At 37.9% G+C, this 25,224-nt stretch overlaps 1 protein-coding gene across 1 annotated transcript in view; it reads right to left on the bottom strand.

Annotated features, from left to right (window-relative positions):
* Nucleotides 1-15,328: 15,328 nt before the first annotated feature.
* HNMT (histamine N-methyltransferase) overlaps nt 15,329-25,224 on the bottom strand; it is a 36,040-nt gene continuing 26,144 nt past the window's right edge. The window contains exons 5-6 of the mRNA XM_079710493.1: nt 23,330-23,423; nt 15,329-15,909 (exon numbers count right to left, since the gene is read on the bottom strand). Of these exons, the coding sequence (XP_079566619.1) occupies nt 15,554-15,909; nt 23,330-23,423 (450 nt within the window). The 3' untranslated portion in view covers nt 15,329-15,553. The remainder of the gene's footprint in view (nt 15,910-23,329; nt 23,424-25,224) is intronic.

Below are 25,224 nucleotides of genomic sequence, written 5' to 3'. Positions count from 1 at the left end.
GAGAGCAAATGGCTGAGGAACACAGAGGAACAGATCCTAGGAAGAGAGGAGTTCTGGGACTGAGAAGCCAGGTGTTAGAAGGATCGTGTTGGACTAGAAGGGCGTTGATATCACCAAGAAGCTGGAGTGCAAAAGGAAGTGACTATGAGCCAGGATCAAAAATCTTCCAAAATTCAGAAGTAGCCTGAGTCTGAGTTGACGACTAGTACAAGGACGACTGGTGTGTGGAAGCACCTGAGCCTCTGAGATTCAAAGTGTTTTTGTGGAGAAGGAAGAGAAAATACAAAGGAAGGAGCGATGAGGGGGTGAGAGGACACCCATCCCTCCTGCAAGTCCAGTGTAGGAGACTGCAGAAGGGTTAACAGTTATCATCTGAAAGGGCTTTCTCAAGAGAGAGTCAGGGTCTGAAACATAAGGGGTCTTTAATTGTAATAGACCAGCAGTCCTATAAGTCATAGTGGAAAAGTTTTAGGAATTGGGTACAGTTAGAAGATGTGATCAGAAAATGATTTCATGGGGTTTAGCATATGGAGTATAGAGAATGAAAAGTTCTATGTGATCTCTTTAACAGTGGAGACCAGGACTTCTGGGGTGGCTTTCTTTTGCTGAAACTTTGAGTTTCTTTAACTACTGACTGATAGTTTTGTCTAATTATGGAGGGACTAATTTCTTCTCATGGGGCAAGATGCACAGGCGTGAATACATATGTACTGGGCTGTGTTTAAGAGATAATTTTCCCAGTGCTGTGATGCACTGTGCCTAAGAGATAACATATGGAAATTGGGTGGAAAGCAGTTTGGCTCAGGATAGCAAGACCTTTACAGATTAGGAGAAATTTGCATGGCAGTGGGAAGAAGGGGTTATTAGAGTGTAAAACAACATATCTGAAATCAAGCCTATCTTATTGTTATGGGAATGTTCCTTCCACTGTCAACAGTATGTCATGCCCCGGTATCGGTAATATAGATTTCAAAGGTGGAAGGAGGAAGAAACTGACTTACATAGATTTTGAGTCCTTACGTGAGTGATAGATTGCATATTTCGAAAGTTACAGAAGCAGAATTTTAATTTATTTTTTCACAAATTGGACTTCGTTTTTGTTGCTTTCAATTTCATTTCCATCCAATGGTGGAAAATATAATCGAATTACTTTTAGGTAAATTCAGACAAATAATGGATTACTTAGCCATTTTGAGTAAAAGTTCAAATTCAGAAAGTCTTTCTCTACCCATCCTTCTCTATATGTTTTGGGTAGGGAGAGTTTGGCTGTCACTCTAAGGGAGAGCCAGCACTTACATTTGGTCTGTATAGTGAGAGTAAAGTGAACAAACATGGTGCCATGGCCTGTCAGCAATGAACGCTACGTGACCCCTGGCATCCACTGTGCTCTCAGTGTCTTCCAGCCCCCCTGCCCAAGAAACCCTCTCTGATTACATCTCCTCATCATGTGTAAAATATCTGATGAGGACCAGTGGCCATTTCTTGACCCTTGCACACTCATTAGGGTATTAGAGGGCAGAGTGAATAGGGATCTCAGGAATGCTTTTTTGTGCCACTCTGGAGCTAATGAGAACACATCCTGGGGTATGGTGTCCTCTGTTTCCCTCTCTTGCCCTTACAGGTTTAGCCATGCTATGCTAGAAGTGACAGTTTTACTTTGCAGTAGCTCCTCATGATTAAAGAAAGATTGCTGTATGAGGTTTGCTGTCTCCCTTGCCGTGACCCAGGATGGAAGACCCAGATACACTATACTATCAGATCTCCAAATTTAAAATGTATTTTTTGTGTTACTTCACATATTTGACGTAGAGTCGTGCATATGTGTTTCTTCTCCATTCCCCAATAACAAGAATTCTCTCTTATGTCTAACATTCCTTTTTTTCCAATAACCATAATTGCTATTCTGGGTTTAAACCATCTTTAGCTTTTGAAGACATGGGAATTTGGTCAGGGCAGAGAGGAAATCATTCCTTACTGAAGTCATATGCTTTATCCTTGGAGTAAGACATTTGATGTCCTTGTTCTTTGGTTCCCCATGAAGAGAAAACTTTGGGCATATCATTGGATATGACACAGAGTAGGTTTTTACATTCTCCTGAAATATCCATTTTTATTTTAGTGAGAAGCTTGGGTTGATAAATGAAATAATATACCTGGAAACTGGCAAACTCTTTGCAAGAAAGGTGCTCTAGGAATGGGAATAATTGTTTCAAATTCTTGGGGATGGTAACGAGAGAATGAGCAGGTGGCTCATCATGCTTTCATTGGCTTCCAGGTTGGTTCCAAATGGCAAACTATTGCCTGGGCAAATATTTGGAATTGAAATGACCCTACTCCATTTGTTCAGAATATTTCAGTACTCTGTGTACTATGTAAGTCATGTTCACCATTATAAAAGGACATAAAACTTGCTAGGGAAAAAAATGTGATTTATTAGAACACTAGGATGGAGTTTGAAAAGGAAGCAAGTGAAAGAACAGGTATCTATCACCAAATGACAAAGATGCTAACAGAGGAAGTAAAGAGTCTGAGCACATTGAGAAATTTGAAGTTAAGATGGCAGAACTTTTCTCTAGGGGTGGGCAAACTCTATGTGCTTCATTGTTATAGAGACCAAAAGTATTTTCAAATGAAAAGTAGATCTTGAATTGTGGATTTTGTTCTAAAAAAGTCAAAGACAATATTGTGTAATTTTGATAGAACCAATAATTTTTATTGAGGAAATAACAGTATTTATTTATTTATTGCCTTAGTTAAACATGAAATCACTATATTTTGGAATAGCTCTTGAGAATAAAAGTAAAGCAGAATGATACCATGACTGAGGGCATCAATCAAATTAAGAGAGGGAGAAAGGAAGGAAAGAGAGAGAGAGAGAGGGAGAGAGAAAGGAAGGAAGGAAGAGAAAAGCATAGTTATTAAGTAACATGAATTAAGGTTTGGCTGTTGGAAACTGGCTCTCTATTGAGCTCTCTCTAGTTTATTTCATGAGATTAATTTTAAAAACAACAATATGGGTGGTATAGAGCTGGCATGTGGCACAGTTTATGCTATCAGATAGGCCTGAATCTGAATTCCCACTGTACCACTTAATAGCTGTTTGATATTAGGCAAATCTTAACCTGCCTTAGTTTCCACAACTTGCCAAAGTATCAAGTTTTTCCCTCTGTAAAATGGAGACATTAAAACCTACTTCATGATTTGCAGGAACGCAGTGAAATACATTGATTGCTTAGCATAGTATCTGGGACATGGGTTTAGGATTTTGCATTTAGTCCTTCTTAGTGAATTTGCTATGCAGAAGACTGCACTGATACCGTCTGAACTATTTGACTTTTCTTTCAAAGACATTTGGGAAAAGAGCCCATTTGCTCTGCTTTTTCCCACTTAATGACTGACTAAAACTGAAGGCCCAATGTCCCATTGAAAGAGGCTAGAAGGACCTAGATATTAGCGTTTCCTCGAAATAAAAAAGATTTATTCCTTCTGGCCACAGTTTAGTTGCTCCCCTGCCCCCCCACCCCAGCAATTGGTACATTCTGGCTCCGAGTTCGACAAACATAAATTAGTCCACCCCACCCCAAGCTAATGGTCATTCCTGAAATAGGAATCTATTATTCTCCTCTTGTTGTGACTTATCCCAGAAAAGGACATTGCACTGGGGGATGGGGTGGGGGAGGAGTCTCTAAAGAAAAGGAGAAAAAAAAAAAAGATGTAATTCTTTAAGATCCTGATCAAAAGGGTCCTGTCCATGAAATCTGTTTCTTTAATCCTCTAGTGAGAATTAATTGTGTTACATTCCCCCAAGTACTGAGAGTTTCTACAGTTCAATTTTGCATTTCTGTCTCACTTTATCATGTATTATATTTTTCTTACTTGTCAGTTCACTGGAGCAGTCAGTAACAGCTGTCAGGGCCAGGCTGAGCTTCTCCTTCGCCGTCACTTTCCCATCCTACCTAACTTCCGGTCTTGCGCACAAGTGTCCAAAGTCAGCCCCTGTCAATCACTCCCTCTCTGCAGAGCCCCAAGATGTGAGTTTCTTGGTTACTGTGATCATAGTCATGGAAATGCATGTTCTTAATTTGGGAATTGGGGAGATTTTTCAAGTAACCGTAATTATCTAATACCCCATTTTAAGGTAAGAAAGATCGAAGTTTGTGGAACCAGTTGCCCTTGTAATGCAGAAAGCCCTATTCTGGTCCTGCGGGCTTCCATCTCCTTGGCTGAGAAATATCACAGACTGGTAAAGTTCACCTCGAAGCCAAAGGCACATCTGTTTACACAGTTGTAGCTATTTCTGTTTCAATATTACATTTGCTTCTCCCATGCTCCTCTCCCTTCTCAGTAATGTTTTCTCACTGCTCCATATAAATTCTTCTATTTTTCAAGTTATTAATATGAAAGTGGCAGGAGTGGCGGCTCTTGCATGAAAGGAAACATCACTTGGTATATGTCGTTAACGTGAATGCCTGACATTTGAGTTTAGTTGTCACCCTCCTAAAAATTAAATAATGTCTTTTTAAGGCACAAAATTGGGACTGCTATAAAGTTTCATCTTAAATAGCCTTAGGTATCTGGGCCAGGTCTAAACATATTTTTCTTGGTGGGAAATGATTATGTCTCACAGGTCCCTTCAATACTGTTGTACACAGGCCAGCAGACCACTGTTCTTTTTGATTGGAAAATGTAAATCATACTTGAGAATTGCTCCAAAAAGACTCTTGAGCTGAGTCCTTGGATGCAGAGTTGCAGCTCACTGCAGATTCTGATAGTTGAGTTACAACTCACTGAAAATCAGGGTTTTAAAATGGAGGCACTGACAAACCTTTAAGCCAGGGCAGCACAAATGGCGCCTCGATAATTTATAATCTACAGGTTTATTATTACAATGACAAATGCACTGTCATTGTTAATAGGATATTTCCCAGCAAGGACTTCTTGTTATGCAAGCCAGGTTCGGTATGTCATGCAGCGCGATAGCAATAAAGTCTACAAGAGTTTGTAATGAACTTCAATTACTAATAGATTATGGTTAATGGGAAATATGTGCAGTAAAGATATGGGTTTTTATATGCGCCTTCTGGTATGCTACAAGGCAATGATTTATGCAACAATTTATGTTAACATTTTCTACTATGAAAAGGCCCAATTTGGTAGAAGGCCACTTCATCCATAACAAATATTTAAGATAATTTTGCACATAATATAAATGAAGGTATAAAATCTATTTAATTTTAGATTTTTATTTTTGTTGAAAATGGAGACTTTTTTCTTTCCTGAGAAGTACTGTTGGTTAAAAATTCTTCCTATAAAACAGAAGCATGAGATTTATTGATGTCTTTGAGTTAAATGTAACATTTTGTATGTTAATTTTTTTTTTAACTTCCTGCTGTAATTAGAGACCCACTTAAGATTTGATATATTCTGGTGTCTTACTTATGTAAGTATTATTTTAAATTAAGAAAACCCACAAGCATACATGTTAAATTAACATGAATTTGTAATCCACATCATGATTCCTCTTTCTACAGAGATTGATAGCTGTAATATGTAGATGTGCATATATAAATGATTTATGTTTGTGTGTATATGGGCGGGGTGGCATACACACAAACACACACACACATACAGTTTATATACATGTATATACACTGTGACAAAAACTGACAAAACTAAAAAATGCTAACCACAGCTTAGTCAAGTACAGACCAAAAAAAAATATATATATATATATATATATAATTAAATTACAAAAAATGAAACAATTCACTAAAAGATTTTGAATTAAATGATAGTGAATTTAAAATTATGAAAATAGAGCAGGCACAATCTTGGGAAATCACTGAAAGCATTTTTATATAGATCAAATGTGCGTGTAAGTGTGTTAATAGCTAAGATGGTTTATAAAAAGCTTGGTGTTTAGAATTAGCAAAAAATGTTTTAATGCTCTTCCTTTTCTTTTAATTCCTGAATTCATTTCTTTCGTGAGTCCTATATGATATCTTGCAAATAGCGTTGTAGACTATTGAACGCCGATGCACTTAACTACTGTCCTTACTTGAATAACGTTTGAAGCATGGTTTTTTCTCCCCGATCAATGATAGTGCTAAGAATGAGGAAAGGCCTTCGCATCTCAGGGTTACACTCTTGGACTTTGGAGCAGAGACCCAGCTCTGCCATGTCTTAGCTTAGATACTGTGCAAGTCTATCTAAACTTATCAAACGTCATTGTCTTCATCTATAAAATGAGAAAAATTAGTAAAAAAATGCCTTTTTATTTTGAAAATTAAATGAAATAACATGTCAAAAATTGTATATAGTGCCTGATACATAATTAGTTCTCACTTCATTTAGACATTATCAAATAATAATGCAAATGCAACGTTCAGAGGATACTGGTTCAGATATGTCAGTGAATGATGCAATATTTCTATAATTATTCCTATTATTATTACCAATATTCCATACAAGTTTCCATATCTGGTGAGCCAGAGAATCACCTGGTTGATTCATACAAAGACAGATTCCTGAGCCTCACACATGGTTCAGATCTAGGGTAGAACCAAGAAATTTGCATGTCTAATAAGGTTCCCAGGTGATTCGTCTGCCCATTGAAATTTTAAAAGTAGTGAGTGACTGTGATTTACAGAATTTGTTGAGGTTCGTGTCTCCATAACTTGTTGAAACAGAATTCAATACTATGATGAATGACTAATCTGCTAGGTGGATATTTGACATCATGCAGATTAAACATCTAGAATTCAGGTGATTGATAAAATAGGTACACTTATCTTGATATTTTAGCACTATTTGGGGAAAAAAAGTTTTTTTCTCAAAAATAGTCACCTACTCTCCTAGACCCAGTGTATTTTTCAAAGTTTTTTCTTATTTTCTCAGTGTTCCTTTTGGCCTGCTTTATAGATTAGAAGAAATAAAAAAAGATTCTGAAAAAGATGGGAAGGACTTCGTTAAGATTAACCTACTTGTGGTAGGTAGGGCATGGATTCAGACACTGCTACTTCAAATAAGTCAACATTGTACATGGAAGGTAGAAAGTTATTTCTGTTTCTTGTAACAGTCTGAAGGTAAGCAGTCCACCCCTAATGTGGCAACTCTGCTTCACCAGGTCTAGGGACCCAACTCCTGTTCCTCTGCATTTCCTAGGGCATTGCCACTCTTGTCTGCCTGGTCTGAGATTAGCTCACTGTCACATCCACATTCCAGCCATCTAGAAGGAAGAAAAGCAGATGAAGAGAACATACGTCTTCCTTTGTTGGCATATCCCACAATGTTACTTCTCACATCCCATTGGCTAGAACTTAGTCATGTGACTATATCTGGCACAAAGGGAGTATGGGAAATGTAGTCTTCATCTGGGCAGCCGTATACCTAATTAAAAATTAGATATTACACTGTCACAGAAGAAGGGGAGAATTGCTACTAGGCAACAGTCTCTGCCATATTACCTTCAACTCTGGCCAGCAGGAGCTACACAGGCCTTATGATTTGCCATTTCAAAGTCTCTTGTGTTATGGATACTCACTAAGTGAAAATATGTGTGTACAAGATTAAAATAATAAATCAATTCACTGGGATTGTCCTTCTCTGCCCAAGAGGGCAGGCCAGTCATACAGGAGCTGCCGTTTGAAGATAATACATTGTTGGATCAAAGCTGATTAAGTCAAACAGGTGTTCTCTTTGTACCAGAGCCAGCAGTTGAGATCAGTCCCCAGGAAATAGAATGAAAATTCGAAGCTAGGAGATAATTCCTATAAGGAAGCTTGGATAGTTAGGATAGAAAGGAACAGAATCAACAAGGATCACCCTTAGGCAGCAAGATGTGATGGTTAAGAAAATGGTGTCTGTGGTTTATCGCTATGGCTTGGCATTCGCTGTGAGAATGTGAGGAAAGTTACATAAGCAACTTAAACCTCAATTTCCTTCTTTGTGAAATTGGGATAAAAATAATGACTATCCCATAAGCTTGTTACAAGGATTAGATTAAATAATGTGACACAATACCTAACACATCATAAACACTCAATAAATATGAACTATTATTAAAGTTGAGTCCTTAAAATTCCTTAATGTCTGTTATTTAGCAAAGAATCTCCATGATCAACTATTTTTCAGGCTGGAAATCTATAAACTAGAGAGACCAAAGAAAACACAGGGAAAACAGCTAAGCCTGGAAGCTAATATTTACTTGCCCATTCTGAGGACACACAGATGGGAAACCCATGGGTCACCAACCTTGCCCAAATAAATCCCTCCCATGAGGTGTCTCCTGAAGCAGTAAGCCCTAGCTAACTAATTTCCTTGTCTCATTTTCTAGGTGTCTTTTATAAAATGAGAAAGAAGTCCAAACTCTTCTCCCAGTCAGACCTGGAGAAATTAAAAACCTAATAGATAATAATAAACAAACCACAAAGACTGTTACACTTCTCCCATTAAAAGCTATTGTGGGGTAGATGAAGCCACTTGGAAAATGTGCAGAATAGTAGCAATCTCTTGATAAATAAGCCACGGTTGCAACGTGTTTGTGCTGATAATAGGTAGCGTGGAACAACTGCCTCTTCTACAAAACCCTGGGATTTATGTCCAGTCCGCCTGCAACAGGGACTAGAGAATTAACTCATGAAATCTATCCATCAACATGTAGAATAAGGAATCACAGTATAGAAATGAAATTAGCATAAAATTAGTTAGCTGTAGGGCATAAATAGAGGTACTGACATTTTCCTGCCTCTTCTGTATCAAATGTCTTTGGAGAATTCACAAAGCTTGGACTGTAGTTGATAGCCCCTGTGATTTATTTCAACATTTTCTACTGTAGGCAGGTTGTTTGCAGAGTCCTTCAAGTATCATTAAGACAAATCAGGAAACATAGATAATTCTTCAAGAGAAGAATATGATCATGGGAAGACACTGCTTATATAGGATAGCCTCCAGAACAGCACATCACTGTATTTATTAAACCATTGCAGCAGAGATTACAGCAATCTGACATGGAGTCCTAATGAATTTTTGGCACATTTGGAAATTGTGACTGTTGTTGCCCAGGGAGCCTCTTAAATCAATCCCCCTTTTACTGCAGTTGCCTTTTTACGGTGTATATCATGTTGAGAAATGGATTACATGACCCATAGCTTTAACTACCCTGCATTTGTTGATCGCATACTATGAATGCATATTGCACAGTGTATGAATTACGGGGGAGCTAGGATAGGGGTGACAGATAATTTAAACATGAAATGGGTGATGCTTGGCACCTGGTAGGAATAGAGGTAGAGTAATACAAGCAAAAGTCAAGGCAAATGGATGAGAGAACCCAGGTATTTGGCAATAGATTAAAACTACCTTATTATTGAAGTATAGTGTTCAGGAAGAGTGCCATTTCACCATTCAGTGAGGTGACTTTTTTTTATACTACCCTTTGACCATCCTATTGCTTTTTCTTTTCTGCAATCAGATCCCTTGAATTTGCAGATGGGCATTTGGGGGCAAAGGCAATTTAGTCTGATGAAGTGTTACTCTTTAAGATAACCTACACCTATGATGACAGAGGATCATAAACTTAATTTTCCCCGTGTATAGAGGCACAGTGTGAAGTCAGAATGTGTAAGGGCTAGCTTACCTTCTTTTACAAACTTATTTTGAGAGTGGAGCAAGTCATTTAACTTAGTATCTCAGCTTCATCACCTCCAAAAATGGGTAATAATAATCAGTCTTTCAAATTCATTATGTAAGAATCAAGTGAGATCTTACACATTATTCTAACAATGACATTTGGGAGGCAAGAGGCAGACACCCACACAGACACCTTGGGGAAAGGGGTACTTGTTTTCCGGCTAAACATAGACAGGAATTGGAAATGGTAAGGAGCATTACTCAAGACAACCAAAGCACATCTCCCGTTCCAAGGCCATATGGTCTTATTCTCTCTGTAGGTCTGCTCCATTCCTCCCTTTCTAACTGTGGCATCCTAGTGAGGTCCTCCCACGTATGGCCACTGTGGTGGCTACTCTGGACTAGCATTCATCTCATGACTTTTCAGCCCACCTACCGTAGAAAGCCACCTAACCTCCTGACTGTCCTTCAAGTGTGTCGAGCTCATTCCCACATCAGGGACTTTGTACTTGCACTTTCTTCTTTCTGAAATGCTCTTCTCCCGACTCTTGGCATGGCTGCCCCTTCACTTCATTTAAATCTCTGTTCGAATTTCACCCTTAAAAAAAAAAAAAAGTCTTCCTTGACCATTCCAACTACTCTTATTTTCCCCTCCAGTACTCTTTTCTCCTTATCTACTTTTGTTTTCTTAATCATGCCTATCATTATCTGACAAATACTGATTTTTCGGTCCACCCTCCCACTAGAAATCAGGTCACTGACATTGAGAACTTTGTTTTCTTTACTACTTTATCACCTTTGCTTAGAACAATGTCTCACACAGTCAGTAGTGGTGGAATGTATATTTCATGAATGAATGAAAAGATGAATGCCTAATTTCCCCAGGTTTGGAATTCTAAATTAGTAAGAGAATTAAAGGGATTCTTTTATATTTGTGAAGAGAAACCACTCCAGTCAATCTCTGGCCAGCCTATGTACTGCCATCCTTGTGTCAGCTGCCCACCCTTTCTTTGGGCTACTCAGACAGGGTTGAGATGGGGCCACTTTTCATAGTATGGAGCACTGGTACTTATAGTATCAGGCAAGCAGATGCCCTCAGGTGGGATTTGAGTGGCTCAGCCCTGGTGGTACTTGGGCTTCGTGAAGCACCAGTTCAGCAACAACAGAGAGACCATCTACCTTTGGCTAGAAATGTCAAGGTCAGGAAATAGGTTGCTTCTTCCAGGTACTATCTCTCTCTCTGGCCTCAGTCATAATTTTCCTCAATTTTATTTTTTTTAATGTGTTCTGCATTTTATACTGAATTTTTATGAGCAGTTAATAATAATTATAGTTAATATTTTTGAAATTCCCTATGAGCCTGTCACTTTATGAGCATATTTCTGTACCTTAACTCCTAGAATCCTCATGACCATCCTCTAAGGTTGGTACTGTGATTATCATCTTCATTTTGAAGATGAAGAAATCTGATAATAGAGAAAATGAATTGCCTGAGATCTCTCAGTGAGTAATTAATATAACCAGGATTTGAACCCAGGAAATCTGGTTCAAGCTGTCCATCTAACAAGACTATTTTAGGTAATCACTCCCTTGTGGGGCTTATCAAGAAGTCCTTATTTTCTTAGAAATAACATTCTGATGGGGTACATATATGTAAATATGCTTTTAAAATGACAAAATACTCTGTGTAAGCTATTTTTATCAAGCAAACATCTAAAATACATTAAATATACATTTGGGTCAGTGCAATGTCACAGACTTAAGATCTAGTATTTTCTGTGACCTTTGCATCTGTTTTTTATGGATGCACACCAGAAATTTAAATTTTTTCTTTTGCCCAGATTGGCAGAGTTTTCTTTTTTTATTTTGTTTTAATTTTTTATTGAAGTATAGTTGATTTATAATGCTGTGGTAGTTTTTGGTGAACAGGAAAATGATTCAGTTATATATATATTTTTATTTTTCATATTCTTTTCCATTATGGTTTATTACAGGATATTGAATATAGTTCCCTGTGCTATACAGTAGGACCTTGTTGTTTACCTATTATATACATAGTAGTTTGTATTTGCTAATCCCAAACTCCCAATCCACCCCTCCCCCATCCCTCTCCCCCTTCGCAACCACAAGTCTGTTCTCTATGTCTGTGAGTCTGTTTCTGTTTCGTAGAGAAGTTCACTTGTGTCATATTATGGTTCCACAAATAAGTGATATCATATGGTATTTGTTATTTTCTTTCTGACTTCACTTAGTATGATAATCTCTAGGTCCATCCAGGTAGCTGCAAATGGCATTATTTCGATCTTTTTTATGGCTGCATAGTATTCCATTGTATATATGTACCACATCTTCTTTATACATTTATCTGTCAGTGGACATTTTGGTTGCTTCCCTGTCTTGGCTATTGTAAATATTGCTGTTATGAGCATAGGGGTGCATGTATCTTTTTGAATAATAGTTGTGTCCAGATATATGCCCAGGAGTGGGATTGCTGGATCATATGGTAGTTTTGTTTTTATTTTTCTGAGGAATCTCCATATTGTCTCCCATAGTGGCTGCACCAACTTACATTCCTACCAGCAGTGTAGGAGGGTTCCCTTTTCTCCACACTCTCCCTAGCATTTGTTATTTGTAGAATTTTAATGGTGACCATTCTGACTGTTGTGAGGTTGGTACCTCATTGTAGTTTTGATTTGCATTTCTCTAATAATTACTGATGTTGAGCATCTTTTCATGTGCCTGTTGGCAATCTTTGTGTTATCTTTGGAGAAATGTCTATTTAGGTCTACTGCCCATTTCTTGATGGGGTTTTTGGTTGTTGTTGTTATTGAGTTGTATGAGCTGTTTGTATATTTTGGAAATTAAGCGATTGTCGGTCGCTTTGTTTGCAAATATTTGCTCCCATTGCGTAGGTTGTCTTTTCATTCTGTTTATGGTTTCCTTTGCTGTGCAAAAGCTTGTGAGTTCAATTAGGTCTCATCTGTTTATTTTTGCTTTTGTTTCTATTGCCTTGGGAGACTGACCTATGAAAACATTGCTACCTATGAATTATGTCAGAGAATGTTTTGTCTATGTTCTCTTCTAAGAGTTTTATGTGTCATGTCTTATATTTGTCTTTAAGCCATTTTGAGTTTACTTTTGTGTATGGCGTGAGGGAGTGTTCTAACTTCATTGATTTACATGAGGCAGTCCAGCTTTCCCAATACCACTCCCTGAAGAGACTGTCTTTTCTCCATTTTATATTCTTGGCAGAGTTTTCAATTAAGAAAGTTGCCAATTTTTACAGTAAGCAAGGATCAAGGCCCTAAAATACTTTGCTCCACTTAATACTTTGGATTTGGCAGGACTCTTTAACAAATGCAGAAAAGTGTGAGAAACACTTTAAATAAGTTAAGGTTTATACTAAGGGCAACAAACAATTTTGTTGGGTTTCCTGAGCTGTGGTTACAACAAGAATATAAACACATAGGTATAAGATAGGTGCTTGAGAAAGAAAGTAATCCATTACTTAGCATCTTCTATATGCATGGCCCCATGTTAAGCACTGGGAGATGTACCATGATGTATAAAACAACATTCCAAATTCATGTTGTGGGCTTTTTTTCTGAACCACAAAAACAGACTTGAATATTCAATATGTGACTGCCTCAAGTCCTTTGTAATATCATGCAGTGCAGGCAGAAGCCAATAGTTCCATCCCTCGTACCTGTGGTACCCTTGTATCTTTCCACCACTGACTGGTAGGTAACTCCTAAGGATTTTCTCTTAAAAAAGGCTTGACTGTTCACATTACATTAAATTGAAGCAGGTGAGAATTTATTTATCTTCGTATTTTATAGTAAGGGCTGTCTGAGAAAAAGGCCATATTTACAAACATCCGTCTATAGACGGCTAGTCTTCTTCATCTTTAAGCAGCATGTTAGTTCTATTCTTGTTTTGTTTTGCACATGTGCTTTTTAGAAAAGACCATAATTTGCTCTGTAGCCTTGATTTCCATTTTTTTGCGAAGTTGTTCAAGGTCATCATGGTCCATATCCGTCAATCATGCCTGCTTCACAGATTTCCTTTGTCAGTAGTACACATCAGTATGATTAATGGTTCAGGGTTCATATTCAGGAATCTGATTGGATAACTGTCATTTCATTTGTTGGAACTGATAATTCAAAAAATATTGATAAAGTTGTCCAAGAAAAGAGAGTAATGCAAGTCAGTTTTACTTATTATGAACAATAAAGCTTGGTGATATGTTGGTATAAATAGGCTGTATACTCCAGTGTATTTCCTGGGCCTGAGGGAAGGCATTAACCCTTTTTAAGTGACTATACCACAGCATTAAGTGGTAGCTCTGTGATGTGAAAGAGTGAATATCATACTATGTTGAACATTTCATCACTGGTGAATCAGGGTCGGTGACCTCTTTAGTAAAACCTTACTTTTGTTCTGTTTCTAACAGGGAGTAGTAATTATTTACTAACTTTTTAAAATATATGTATTTATTAATTATAAAATTAATTACTTAAGAGGTGTGCTTTGTTTTAAGAATGATAGATGTTTATTATTAAAGATAATATAAAGATTATCAAAAACTTTTCAAAAATCCTCTGAAATACTATTGTTAAAGATGATTTTTAAAAAAATATATTTATTTATTTTATTTTATTTTTGGCTGTGTTGGGTCTTCGTTGCTGCGAGCGGCCTTTCTCTAGTTGTGGCGAGCGGGGGCTACCCTTCGTTGCACTGGCTTCTCCTGCTGCAGAGCACGGGCTCCAGGCGCGCGGGCTTCAGAAGTTGTGGCTCGCAGGCTCCAGAGCGCAGGCTCAGCAGCTGTAGCACATGGGCCCAGCTGCTCCGTAGCATGTGGGATCCTCCCAGACCAGGGCTCAAACCCATGTCCCCTGCATTGGCAGGTGGATTCTTAACCACTGTGCCACCAGGGAAGCCCTAAAGATGATTCTTGATCTTAGAGGAGATCTTAGACAGAGGGGCATAGGGATGATGGAGTATTGAAATAGACTCAAGTGTTTTCAAGAAATTTAGTGAATGATAAAACGTGTATTTTAAGTCAGTGTTTTTTTTTTTTTTTGTCAATTGTGTTGTTATAGATGGTGGTTTTTTTGAGGAAAATCAGCTTGTTCTCAACTCACTCTTGATACTTATGTAAACTTCAAACATATCAAAGATTTTTTTACAGTGAAATTATAAAATTATTATGATTAAATATGTTAATATTCTAAAACCTTGGTTTTAGGAGGCCTTTTAAAATGTGTCAGAAGTCCAGGAATTAAAAAAGGAAAAAAACTAAATTTGACTGAATAAAGTAGAAAAACTTCAGTATAGCAGAAAACAAACAAAACACTACAAAATCATAGACAAAATTAAAAGAGAAAACAAAGTGGGAGGAAATGACAACACATGACAAAGTTAATTAGAGTAATCTATAAAAATAAGAAACTACAATAAAGAAATGCACATAGAGAAATACTTCTGCACAGAAGGGGAAAAATCAATAAACATATGTTTTCTTAATGTCCAAGGTATCAAAAAGCATATACTTTACTAGTATTTTAAAAATCCATAGCACATATTTTTATTAGTATTCCAGGAAATTCCATTATAATTAACAAATGGAAAGGATTTTATTGTCAATAAGCCCGTGAAACTTAGTTGTCTCATTTTTCCAGATTATGTGGTATGTAGACAGCATGTAGTCTCTTTACCGATAGAAGGGATGGGGTAAGACCAGCAGTGTCATATATGATTCCACATGGAAGTCCAAGAATATCTTGGGATTTTCTAGATTTTACATATCAGAGAAAATGCTCTGTTTATGTTATGAGATATAGTTATAATTTTAATACACAAATAAGTGAATGATCAAAATTGTTCAAACTATAGTTTTTGAATACATTCTCATGGTGGATATTTATGCCTCAACCACTATGAAACTCAGACTGTTATTGAAAAGAACCTTTCCCTCTTTCTTTACACTGAATTCAGGCTCTTGCAGATCTTTCATAATTTCTGCTTTGAGATCGGGTGGTGCTGTTGTACTAAAGTTGAAGGTTTCTGTCAAAAAATCCCAAAGCAGGTCTCCATTTTCATTGCCATCAATAAAACAGTCAGATATGTCCATGGTGGACAGACAGTCATAACACTCATACTTAATCCCCAACTTGTCCAGCATCTGCATGAGGTCAGATGACGTGATATACTGGCAGGGGTCATCCCGGGGTAAGTGAGATCCATACTTTTTCCATAGCTTGTCCCAGCCACTGGTTCCTGTGCAACAGAACAAAATTCATGCTTTCAGCGATTCTTCTTTTCCTTTACCTACTCTGCCAAATAGTACACTAGATGCTTGGAATAGAGCAGTTAGTTTTAAAAAAGAAATTCTTGCCTTTGTGTATAGCTCAGTTCAAGGAGTGAAGGGGGTGGGAGGAGAGAAAGTTAAATAAATAAGTAAATAAATCATATATCAGATGGTGCGAGTTCTAATGAAAAACAAATCAGAGCAAGGAATAAGGGGGATCAAAGAGTTGAATGGGTTGCTGTTTTATATCAGGTGGTCGCAGATAGTCTCTCTAATAATGTGACATTTGAGCAGAGACATGACAGCAATCCACACAGATATCAGAGAGAAGATTACTCCAGGTAGAGAGAAGAGCAACTGCAAAGGACCTGAAGCAGGAACAGGCTTGGCATGTTAAGAACTAGCCAGGAAGCCAGTGAGATTGGAATTCAGTGAACAGAGGGGAACGTGGAAGGAGAGGATGTTGTATGGGTGATGGTGAGGAGTAGACTGGGTGCTAAATCATATGGAAAAAGATGAGAAGCCATTGTAGTGTGGTCTAATAGAACTTTCTGGACTCTTGGACATGTTCCATATTTGCATTGTCCAGTATCATAGCCACTAACCACTTTATGGTTATGGAACATGGAAACTGTGGCTAGTGTGACTAAGGGAGTGAATTTTAAGTGTTACTTCATCTTCATTTCATTTCAGTTACTTCAGTTACTTCAATTCATTTCACTATCAGTAGCCAACTGTGGTTTCCATGTTGGACAACACAATATTAAGAGTGACTTAACCTGATTTGCATTTTCATAAGGTCACTCTGGCCACACAGATGGACTATCCTCTATTGAGAATAGACTATGGGGGCGTAAGAACAGAGCAGGAAGAACAGTAAGAAAGCTACTGCACTAATTTGGGTGCTAGATGATGTTACGCTGCACCAGCAAGATTGGAGGTGATGAGAAGTGGTTGAATTTTTTATCTATTACACTCCTAGATCCAGTGCCATTTGCTAATGATTTGGATATTGTTAACAATAATAATTTGGATAGTGAAAGAAAGAAAAGAATCAGTGATGACCCCAGTCATTTTGGCCCAAGCATCTGAAAAGAGAAAATTGCCATTATTGGAAATGGGAAGAACGAGGGAGGAACCTTTTTAAATGTGTTATCAGGCGTCTGGTTTTGGAAACATAAGGTTGAGATCCCCATTGGGCATTCAGGTGGTGATAGGAGGAAGGCAGTTGTTTATGTTAGTCTGGTTCAGAGGAAAGGGTCTAAGAGTAAAAATTGAAACAGAAAGAAAGAGCACAGCAAATACAATGATAGTTTACCCAAACCAAAGACGGGGTAGCCTCTCATGTCTGTACAATTACAGGATGCTGCCTTGGACTGCAATAGCTAGGTTGAGTCCTAAAAATTTTGTCTCCAGCTTTAGAAGATATATTAGCAGTGTATGTTGTATTTAATTGAAAACCTGGCCCAGTGTAGAAGCTAAGAGATGCAGCATCTGTGGGAGAGATAGGTTGGACTGTTCTGACACTTCATGAATGAGATGAGGTTTGGTATTTAGTCTCTCAGAACCTCAGTTTTCTCATCTGTAAGATAGAAATAACCATACTTACCTCAAATGCAACTGCAAGTATTAAATGAGATAATTGAAGTGAATCACTGCTCAATGGTAAGCACATGGCAGATGTGTAATAAGTACTTACAAAATAAATGAATATTATATGGAATTACTTTGATAATGTATTTCCACTGGTTGTAATATTGAGAATGTAAAAAAAAAACAAATTTGCTTTTCAGAAATCTGTAATAATGCTAATAGATCAAAACAAAAGAACAGCTATTTATGGACTTTCTAATATACGCATCTAATAGTGGGCTGTTACAGAGATAGTGGATATGTGCAGCAATTAAGAGTGGTCTCTAAAGTGTGACTTTCTGAGTGTGAAGCCTAGCTTTTCCTCTTACTAGCTGTATGAATCTGTGCCTTAGTTTTGTCATCTATAAATCAGGGATAATAATAGAATATCTTCATAGGATTGTTCCAAGGATTCACCAAGTTAATAAAGTAAGGCACTTAGAACCATGACTGGCACATAGTAAACACTGCTGAAGTGTTAGGAAATTAAGTTGGACTTGGCCAAAGCAATATAAGAGAGAACTTACAACTCTATGAGTTTCCAGGATTAAAAGTTAAGATTTCAAAGGCATGAACTTTTTTGGTTCCGAAAGCTCCTTTATGATGTAATGAAAGTAATTGGACTCTCCAGAAAAGTATACAGACACTATATAGCCACACAATTCTGCATATAATTATAGGACATTGGCCTCATCCATGGGCTTGGCTAAAGTCTCCTGATTTAACTCAACAAAAGAGAATAACCAAGGCAGAAAATGGTAAATAATAAATAGCCTAGATAATTGATGTTCCAACTAACATTTCAGAAGAGGGAACGATAACTACAGGATAAGCTCTAGAAGAAGGTGGAATTGGATAGAAGCAGAAAAAAATAAAACCTGAGTTCAGTGAAAAAAAAATGAGGGTCATGAGCATGTACTACAAAAATCTTTCATTCCAAAGACAGTGACTGCCTAAATAAGAATTTGCCTGCAAACAAGACTACAAGAAAATAAATATTTCAGTGGTTGAGGAAAGGCTCTGTTATCATTATTATTATTATTTTTTCACCCTGGCAGAGGAAAAAGAACCAAACACTAATTGCGGAGAATTTGCTGGTGTCAGTGTTCTGTGACTCAGTGCCATTTCTGAGCTGAGCAACTAGAAACTTTCTGACTGATACATTATCATAATGGCTCTGGGTGGGCACAACATATGGTGTTACTTTTGTTTTCAACATGATATAAACCAGGTCCCTCACCCCACCCCCCGTATTAAAAATAACACACCATGATTTGCCTCCTTCCTTAGATAAGGAGAGAGCAAGACAGAAAATGTCACTGATCTGGCTAATCTCCTGTAACCAGATAAATTGCATTTTAATTAGCAACTCTCTCAACGAATGCCTGGCTACTACATTTGCAGAAAAACATGCCACTAACATTATTTTAGTGTGGGATACTCCTCATTTTAAAAATCCACCTCTTCTTATTTCTCTTCTTTTTCATCCCCAAATCAAATCTTTTATCATCATAATCAGGAACTTCTGTTTGTTATAAATAAATAAATATTTACTGAGCTGGGCTAACTCTTTAATGGATACTTAGGAACCAGAGGAAAGCCTCTGTTCTGCCTATTTCAGTGTGCACTGTGTGTGTGTGAATATGTGTATCTTCTTTATTAAGTCTTTTATTCTTGTTTATTAAATCCATCCAGATCTCCAGAACTTTCTGTATTCTCTGATTCCATGTCTATCATGTTAGCTAAAACATGGTATCTTTTTTTGAATGGACATTCAGAACTAGTTGTAGTTGAAATAATAAACAATTATTCAGTTCAATTCAACACATTCACTGGGTGTCTTCTTCTAGTTGCCAAGGGTTTTGCAAAGATCTGGGACTAGAGAAAAGAGGCAGAGCCTCCTGCTCTCCAGGAACTCTCCTTAAACTCCCTCTCTGCCTCTGATCAGAAATTAGCACCTTTTTGAAAGTATGTACATGTCTGAATCCTCCATTAGATTAGGAACCTTTCAAAGGCAGAGGAGTAACTGTCATCTTTGCAACCCCAGAGCCTAGCAGTGACCAACTAGAGGAGCTCAATAAAAGCTGAGTGAACCAATTTACATGACTATCCTATGCAGTCAACTTGGGACCAAGAGTGTAGGCTGTGTTTGAATATGCTGAATACACCTGTCACCTTAACCAAGCTAGGTGCCCTGCATAATTAAATCTAGAAACTGACCCCATATTTCATTATCTTAGAGTCTAATAAATTGCAAAAAATGGATGTCCCTATGGTGCTCAAATAACTGAGTAATTCAGTTTATTCACAGAGAGAACACATCAGTTCAGTAACAGGTCAGTGTCTGACTCTGGATGGACAGGCAGAAGCCTTAGCTGTGGGGCATATTTAAGATGACCTTTTAGAGCAAGATGTTAATCCAGACATACCATTATGTGCTTAGGTGAGATACTGGCTTGATGAGTGTTCTTAGAAATTTAATTTAGTGACTAGTTCTAGGCTTGTCTGACTCTGTTGGCATCGAGTACTCAGTTTGCTGTATTGCAGTGAGTCTATGGATGAGAATATTGCCCCCAAAGAAAGGAAATACACAAACAGGCTTCTTCACTTCTGGGTAATTATGAAGCAAATTCCATTTAGAAAGTCACTGCAACACATGTGATATAAACAGAGCCTAGTGTGAACCATTTTGGTGTAGGTGTTTCAAGTTTTAGGGTAATATTCAAGTTTAAGGAATGTTTTCATTGGGCAAGTATGAAGAATGGGGTTTCAAGTTGGGGCTGAGAAGGTAGTTTAGGGTAATGGTTTTTCTACAGTGGTAAGGTAGGAAGTTGATCAGGCACCTCAGATGACCTGGGGAGCTTTCCCAAACTTGTCTGCTATCTACAGACTGGTCTGGCAGATAGGGATTTGCAGTGATATCATCAAATGAAAAAGTGACTAATACAAATGTGGATCAATTCTATACATGTTAATTGACAATGATATAAAACAAATCTTATTAGAAAGTTCTTGTGATTAACTTTGTTTTCACTGTTGGAAATTGACTATGCTCTATTTTCCTGAAAGTTGACCCATATGTTTGTATCGGCTTTATTAATGCGACAAAGCAGTTCTTGCTATTTTTAAAAAAGAAGACCATAGGCACTTCCATACACCGAGGGGCCAACAGAATTTATCTCAGAGAAATATACTGTTGTTAAGATGGGTTTATAGGTGCACAGGTTTATCTAGGTCAGAGAGGCAGAGCCAAAGGGAGTTAAACTGCTCTAGGTAACAAATAAGAGGGGTAGAAGGGGGAAGTAAGGAGCTGGTGTTTTAGGAAGAGCACGGGAGTTAAGAGGGTTGTGTGTTCCCAGTGTTTTCCTCTTTGGGATACCTGCCTCCCACGCTGTGTGCGGTAATGAAAAATTGTAAGCCGTGTGCTGAAAAAGTTAGTAAAACATCTCCACCGTCAAACTACAGAATGAGTAAGTTTTGACTCAAAATAACCTTTTATGAAAGCTAACTGGTTTTTGCGCTTTTACTCCCTTTCTTTGATTTTTTTCCCCCATGAATGTATATAGACATAGTACATGTGAACTACATGTATGCATAGATGCCGTATTATGTAGGTATGATTATCTGGAAATAGTCCTTGCATGAACTAAGACTCACAGACCAAGTTCACACAGCTAGGAAGTGCCTCAGCATTCTTGATTTTATGTATCATCCTGCATTTCACTGGGCCTGTTTTGGTTTGCACATATCCTGATGCCAATAAACCATGGATTCTATTAACGTATTCATGATGTAGCCAGCAGAATACTGTATCCATAAGGGCACTTAGTCCATTCTCAGTTGCTTGTAGACTGCTCATGCCACTTTCTAAACCTTAGGCTGGCTTTTTCTTTTTTTTTTTTTTTTTTTTTTTTTTTTTTTTTGTGGTACGCGGGCCTCTCACTGTTGTGGCCTCTCCCGTTGCGGAGCACAGGCTCCGGATGCGCAGGCTCAGCAGCCATGGCTCACGGGCCCAGCCGCTCCGCGGCATATGGGATCCTCCCAGACCGGGGCATGAACCCGTATCCCCTGCATCGGCAGGCGGACTCTCAACCACTGCGCCACCAGGGAGGCCCTGGCTTTTTCTTATTGGTAGGCATATACTCATAGAGAGCTGCCTTCTGACACTCAAATACTTGACCTCTGAAAATATTTAAGCATAAACCAAATATATATAACAGTAGATCTGCATTTGATATGAAATATATCCTAAAATCAAACATATATGACTATTGGATGAATTGCTATTTCTGTCTGCAACACTGTTTCTTTATTATTGATACAGTTTATCAAGGATAGACTGCCCTCAGTGTTGATAACTAAATTTACTTCTGTATTCCTAAATGCAGTACAAAGTGCTTTACCCAAGTGTCCTAATTTAGAGAGAGGTTGGTGGGAAACATCCAGTTTACAGAAGCCCTTCTAAATGGTAAGATAGAACTCTCCCACACAAATGAGTATTTTTAACTAACCTGAGATAAAAATAGTATATCAAATGTTCCCTTAGAGAAGAGGTTGTGTACAGGAACTCTCATTTGCCAAACTCCCACATGAGTTCAAACCCAGGATTATAGGCAACAGCTATGTTTGCCATCCTTAAAGCCATTCCTCATATTTAAGAATACATGGGGACTTCCCTGGTGGCACAGTGGTTGAGAATCCACCTGCCAGTGCAGGGGACATGGGTTTGAGCCCTGGTCCGGGAAGATCCCACATGCTGGGGAGCAACTAAGCCCATGCACCACAACTACTGAGCCTGTGCTCTAGAGCCCGTGAGCCACAACTACTGAGCTCTGGCGCCACAACTACTGAAGCCCACGCACCACAGTGAAGAGTAGCCCCCGCTAGTAGCAATTAGAGAAAGCCCACGGCCAGCAACAAAGACCCAATGCAGCCAAAAATAAATAAATTTATAAAGAAAAAAAAGAATAAATGAATTATGCGACATATGGTTTCTGAGTACGGGGTCTGGTATAAGCTTAGGAAGATAGAGGCTGCTGTGTACGTGGAGTGAACCTGTCTAGCACTGTGTGGACAATCCACAAAGACTGCTGAATGAAAGAAGTAATGAATTAATGAATGCAACAACGTCAGTGTTTCATTTGCTAATCTGTTTACTTATGTTCTCCGTGTGGTACTTACTGTATCATTGGAAACAACATGACATGATCAAATGCCTTCTTTGGAAAATAACATGACAATACAAAACAAAACAAGTGGACCATTTTTGATACTTATTTGAGAAAACCTAAACGAACAACATTGATAATGGCTCTAGAAATGCAAATTAATCAAATATGATAGTGTCCCAAATATTTAAACCTTTATTTTATTGATATTTATTAATAAACATCAAAGAAGAGAAAGAGACTTCAAGAGACAAAAAGGAGGTAAATAGAAATATTTACTATTTTTAGTCTCATTAAAAACATTCCTATCTGTTGTATTTGCTGTATGTTAAATAAATATTTTTTATAGAGAGACAACAAGGATATATTTTCCCGAGAGAAAGAAGTAAACAGATATTTAATTCCACTGGAACTCCTAAATTGAAAGCTGTTGTGAAGGACTTTCCTAATACTGTGTTAATTAATTGACTCTGATCAGAAGCCAAATCAAGAATTTCATAATGAAGATGAAATATACCAGCTGCCTTCAAACACATGCATCCATATGCTATCACTGTTTTAAAATTCAGGCTGAAGGAAAATAACTTACCGGACACAAGAGTAATGAGAATCTTAGCACTGGTAGCTAAGAGACTATGGAAGAATTTCAGGGTGGCTGGGATGTCTTTTACATAATACAGCACCTAGAAATGAAGGAAGAGAGAAACAAGATGCTTTTCTATGCCAATGTCTTTGTTGCTTGGACTAAATACTCACTAGAAGGTTTGAGGTTCAAGTTGAGTGGATTTTTATTCAACAAAACACTTAAGAAATTTAAAAATTAAAGATGTTATATATAGAGATAGAATAATAGTGTGAGAAAATATTTGGGGAGAAGGGAAACTATGGTATTTACTCAACTAGAGTCAAACAGCTTAAACTTTACTCTTTCTGGCTTCATTAACACAGACATTTATAGCTTGAGACAGTCTGCATTCCACATGGGGGCACTGAATTCTAATGCTCACTCTATATTTTGTGAGTTTTAGTAGTTCTGGGCAAAAATGGTGCTGGCACCGTAAAAACATTCCATTTTATGGAGCGTTGCTTTAAAATTAAGCCCTTTGCACTAGCTTCACCGTAGGCTCACAGATGCTTTTTCTAAAATCATGGAAAATGTGACAGGCTTTGATGTTGACAGATTCTCTAGGGAAATGGACTGGATAAAGCCTAAAGTTACAAGCATGGTCCCAGGGTGCTAGGAGTCAGCCCACCCTTTTTTTTTTTTTTTTTTTTTAAATCTTTATTGGAGTATAATTGCTTCACGATACCGTGTTAGTTTCTGTTGCACAACAAAGCAAATCAGCCATACACATACATATGTCCCCATATCCCCTCCCTCCCATCCTCCCTATCCCACCCCTCTAGGTGGTCACAAAGCATCCAGCCGATCTCCCTGTGCTATGCTGCTGCTTCCCACCAGCTAACTATTTTACATTCGGTAGTGTATGTATGTCGATGCTACTCTCACTTCTCCCCAGCTTTGCCCTCCCACCCCGTGTCCTCAAGTCCATTCTCTATGTCTACCTCTTTATTCCTGCCCTGCAACTAGGTTCATCAGTAGCTTTTTTTTTTTTTCTTTAGATTCCATATATATGTGTTAGCATACGGTATTTGTTTTTCTCTTTCTGACCCAGAATGAAGTAAGCCCACCCATTTTTAATAACTGAACCATCTCTGGTGAAGTGCAGGGAGAGGTCTTTCCACCCAACACAGATAGAGCTTGGAATTAAACACTGGCAGTAGAAAATTTTCCCTAAGGACTTACATCACTGGAATCTACCCCCATAGACACTTCTTACATCTCATCTTCAGCTCTCTTAAACAAGAATTCAATATTTTATGTAGATGCCATGATAGAATTTATTGCGTAAAGCAAAAACAACCTAAGCTCTGCCCCTCTCACACAAATGAATGAAATACAATGGAGCTGCACACGGCTTGTGCAGCATCACAGGCCATATTTAGCATCATGTCACTCCATGCTATTCATCACAGGGACCATACATAGACAGGCACCCAGATGCAGCTAATCCACAAGATGGCTAACGATCCATGACATGACCTGGCTGAAAAGAGGAGGTGGGTCATAGCAGATGCTCTGAAATTTGATCTAATAGACACAGAATCTCTGCAGTTGATTATGAATATTAAGTTGAAGGATGTCATGAGAATGCTAGGACCGCAAGGAGCAATAGAGAGACAGAGAAATAGCACAGAAAAATGCAGAGTAGATGGAGAGGGACAGAGGAGTAATGCAGAGGAAGCAGAGTTGCTATAAGAAAGAAAGAACAGACGTGGAGCTTTTGAGAGAAACTGGAGAATGATCTCTGAAGCTGCAACATTATAAAGAATTATATATATATATAAATATAGATATAGATATAAATATAGTTATAGATATAGATGTATTTAAGTAGCTAGATAGTGCAGCAACTGCCATGA

Source organism: Hyperoodon ampullatus, assembly GCF_949752795.1.
Source record: "Hyperoodon ampullatus genome assembly, chromosome: 8".
NCBI classification, from domain to species: Eukaryota; Metazoa; Chordata; class Mammalia; order Artiodactyla; family Ziphiidae; genus Hyperoodon; species Hyperoodon ampullatus.
The sequence above is the reverse complement of the archived record's forward strand: the minus strand, read 5'-3'. Positions and strand labels throughout refer to the sequence as shown.